Source organism: Centroberyx gerrardi, chromosome 18, assembly GCF_048128805.1.
Source record: "Centroberyx gerrardi isolate f3 chromosome 18, fCenGer3.hap1.cur.20231027, whole genome shotgun sequence".
Classification (NCBI taxonomy): Eukaryota; Metazoa; Chordata; class Actinopteri; order Beryciformes; family Berycidae; genus Centroberyx; species Centroberyx gerrardi.
Window position 1 is genome coordinate 1,596,156 of NC_136014.1, and position 3,843 is coordinate 1,599,998.

The 3,843-nt window shown below is 38.8% G+C and overlaps 1 protein-coding gene across 1 annotated transcript; it reads right to left on the minus strand.

Moving 5' to 3' along the window:
• Positions 1–951: 951 nt before the first annotated feature.
• LOC139920687 (gap junction Cx32.2 protein-like) lies at positions 952–3,359 on the minus strand. Its single transcript, XM_071910741.2, has 2 exons — positions 3,255–3,359; positions 952–2,299 (listed from the first exon to the last, which is right to left on the minus strand). The coding sequence occupies exon 2, from the start codon at positions 2,284–2,286 to the stop codon at positions 1,537–1,539; it is 750 nt and encodes a 249-aa protein (XP_071766842.1). The 5' UTR covers positions 2,287–2,299; positions 3,255–3,359; the 3' UTR covers positions 952–1,536.
• Between the last annotated feature and the right edge of the window lie 484 nt (positions 3,360–3,843).

Below are 3,843 nucleotides of genomic sequence, written 5' to 3' on the forward strand. Positions count from 1 at the left end.
TCAGAAACTGTTTCAGTTTGTATTTAAAGTGTTCCCCATTATGATCATTTTTTAGATGTGTGGGTAATGAATTCCATATATTAACCCCCTGTATAGAGAAAGCTGGTGGAAAGGAGGTTTTGCCCAACAGCAGTGATACATGTTGACGGAAAGTCTGAGTCAGATTTCCATTTCCTCTTCTTCTACCTAACTCGTTATTACCAGTTTGCAGTGGAACAGCACTGGTTATCTGAATGCTGTTTCACAACTGTGTTTCAACAGTGTTATGGCAATAAAAACAGCATAAAACCACAATGATATGGTTATGTTGTCATGGTTTCAGATGAGATCCAATATTATGCCATAGTGTATTTATCATATAACTTACATTAAATCTGTAGAATAACACATTCAACCACTATAATGTTTGTTTCATGTTCCATGATTTTTTTCACACAGCCACATTATATCACACAATTTACAAAGACAGTAGTGACATCTATAGCCATTCCCAGCATGTGCAAAAAAGAGTGATTCAGTCATTGAAATTATCACCATTACACTACTCCACTTTCTGGGTCAGTGGTTCTCATTGTGGGGTCTGGGGACCACCAGTGTTCCTTGAGGGGGTTCCAAGGGGTCCCCAGCAACCTGATGAATTGTTAAACTTCACTATTATTTAATTTACAAGAAGTTAACGCATTTTGAGAATGTAGAAGAATGACTATTTTGATTATTGTTCCACTATTATCTCTCTAACTAAAATACAGATAGTCATGGAATTGTCATGGACAAAATCATATCTAACAATAAAAATATTCTCAGATTTGGCTCTGAGAGACAAAATGGTGGTTCTTGGTCCCAATGTGTACTAAATTAGGGGTTTTTCATATGAAAAAGGTTGAGAATCACTGTTCTAGGTCATCCATATAACAGCTCATCAAAATGACAAAGCAAAATAACAACATAAACTTAAGTTTATTAGTTTATTTAAAAAGCAAATGTTTCAAGTGTTCAGGAAGGTACAAAAAAGTAAATTACATCATTACAGTTTTGTTGAAAACTCACTTCTGATTGGCCAATGAAGGCATTCTGAGGTCTGTTATTTCTAATCATGTCATTCTGCAGTCAAGAAATCCAGTCCATTTTGTTGATGTCTAAACAAATTAACTGCCGACAACATTTGCCATAACAACATTTCTCTTTACTGCAACATTACTACATTACTGTAACTACATTACTGCAGAGAGTCATGCTGGACTACTTGTGGCTTATTTTGTGATAATGGTCATTTAATTATTTCAAAGGCAAAGGTACAAAGTGCTTCACAGTCAGGGTAGTAAAAAGTAAATTACAATAATACATAAGGTGATCCAAGGTAGATGTTTATGTCTAACATAGATAACATTCAGGAAAGCAAGGACTGTGAATGTGTGCAGGAGTCACTTGAAGACAGACTCAAGATAGATGTAATGTCCTAATTTCAGGGTTAAAGACCTCTCATCAGTAGTACTAATGTACAAGTGATATCTTGTCCTTCAACAAAATGTGGCCTTGTCATGGCATGTATGCTGATTTGCTCAGGCAGTACATCTCTGTTGAGGGAGTTCCACTGTTCCTCCTCTTCCTCTCCCTGATCTTCGAAACCGTCAGGTAGAACACCTCCACGATGTTGAGGAGCAGAGAGACGAAGGCCACCACCAGCATGAAGATGATGAAGATGCTTTTCTCTGTGGGACGGGTTATGAAGCACTGTACCTCGCCCTTGCAGGGGTAGTTGCTAAACGTGATCTTGGAAGGCATGAAGATGAAGCCGTAGAGATAGTATTGGCCCACGATGAACGCCACCTCCAGCAGGATCTTGAAGAACAGCTGGGCCATGTAGCTGACCAGCAAGCTGCCCTTGAGCTGAACTTTGCCGTGTTCATCTGAATACTTTGGAGCTTTCATCATCCCATTCTTACCGATTTTCTTCTCCAGGCGACTCCTCAGCTTGTTTTCTCTGCGGATGACGAGCAGGACGTGGCCCAGGTAGATCAGCGTCGGCGTTGAGACGAAGAGGATTTGGAGGACCCAGAAGCGTGGGTGGGACATGGGGAAGGATTTGTCATAGCAGGCATTCCTGCAGCCGGGGGATTTGGTGTTACAGTCCATGTTTCCTTGTTCATCTCCCCATACCTTGTCTAACCCAGCAGCCAGGATGAAGACTCTGAACAGAAACAGAACACTCATCCAGACCTTTCCTATCACAGTGGAGTGTGACTGCACCTTGTCCAGCAAGGAGGCCAGGATCGACCACTCCCCCATGATGACAGTGTGGCTGCAGCAACAGTAGGAAAGAGAAACAGGAGATTAATTTTGATAGAAGTTTTACACTAAAATGTAAGAACTTGTTGCCCATGCAACCCTTTTCCCATCAGATATTTACCCTGAACAAGCAAAGAAAACAACTATGGATACAGAATTAACTTGGTGTTGGTGTCATGTCAGTAAGTAAGAGATATAAACTTGCAGCTCAGACATCTGAATCTACTGATATTACTGGACTGACCATAGCCAATTTTGTGCCAATATTCAATATCTTTAAATTAAAAAATGTTCATACTAAAACAAAAAGTATTCAGTGTTTCCCCCAAATTTTATTCTGGTCAGCGCAGAAAAAAGCCTCAGAAACAGGATTTAGACCATCATGGGATATTAGAAAATTAAACTGAAAATGGCAATAAATTTCATTTCTGCATTCCTTCAGGGTTTGATAAAATATTCTACCATGGTTAAATAATGTTCATTCTCAATCATTATGTTCACACTTTGGGTATTACAAACCTTTTCGACATTAATTTTGATTGATTTGTTTATCTCATTGTATGGATGTATCTCATTATGTTTAGTTATTTGCTTATTCATTTACATACAATTGGATGCCTTCAAAATAAATATGTAAAATTATTCAAAATAACCTGTGGAAGCTATATGTAAAACTGCATAACGTAAATAATTCCATATTTTTATTAGACACTGAATCATTATATATGCAAGATGATCTCTAGCAACTTCCTCACCTGTTCTGTGTGGAAAAAAGAAACAAATAATTTTAAAGAAGTATTTAAAAAAAAAAAAAACCTTTACCTCAAACCGCTTTAAACTTTTTAAACTAAACAAAAAGTGAACTGACACTAGCCTTGCTTGCCTTTGAGCTGATAAATAAACTGATATTATATTTTCTGGACATACAGTATATTTTATAATCTTCATAGAATAGCAACTATTCCTACCTCAGTAGTGAGTATTGCCTCCTTCAACCAGTTCCTGTATTCTGAGTTTGATTCTCTCGCTTCTCTCTTATAGCTCAGCAGGTTTATATTGCAGAATCGTCAGATTCCTCCCAGATCTTGTGCAACCTGCCACTGACAGACTCTCCACACCCAGGTACCCCCCTCTTCCCCCCCGCTGTGGCTAGACTGTCAGTCATTCATCTATGAGTATCACCACTGTGTTGAAATATATAATGTCAAGAAATGACAGCTCTGGCCTAAGGTCAAGATATGTCAAACAAACAGGGTAAGTAACAGGGTTTGTAAACAGTAACCCGATAATACATTTTCTGCTGCCCTACAAATGTTAACGGTAGGTAACGCTATTACCTTGTGGTATTTAAAGCTGTGATAAGCGATTTTCCGACCACTAGAGGGTGACAGGTACCACAACACATTTGTAAATAAAGCACAGCAAAGCTGCTGGACTACGGAGGCCCCTAAAGACAAACCTAGTGAAGGACTGTGCATAAAGGCTAATAGCCAAGCTAAACGTACAGAGAAGTGTCGCCGGTTACCAGTCTCACTCTGAAGGTTACATGTCCCACAG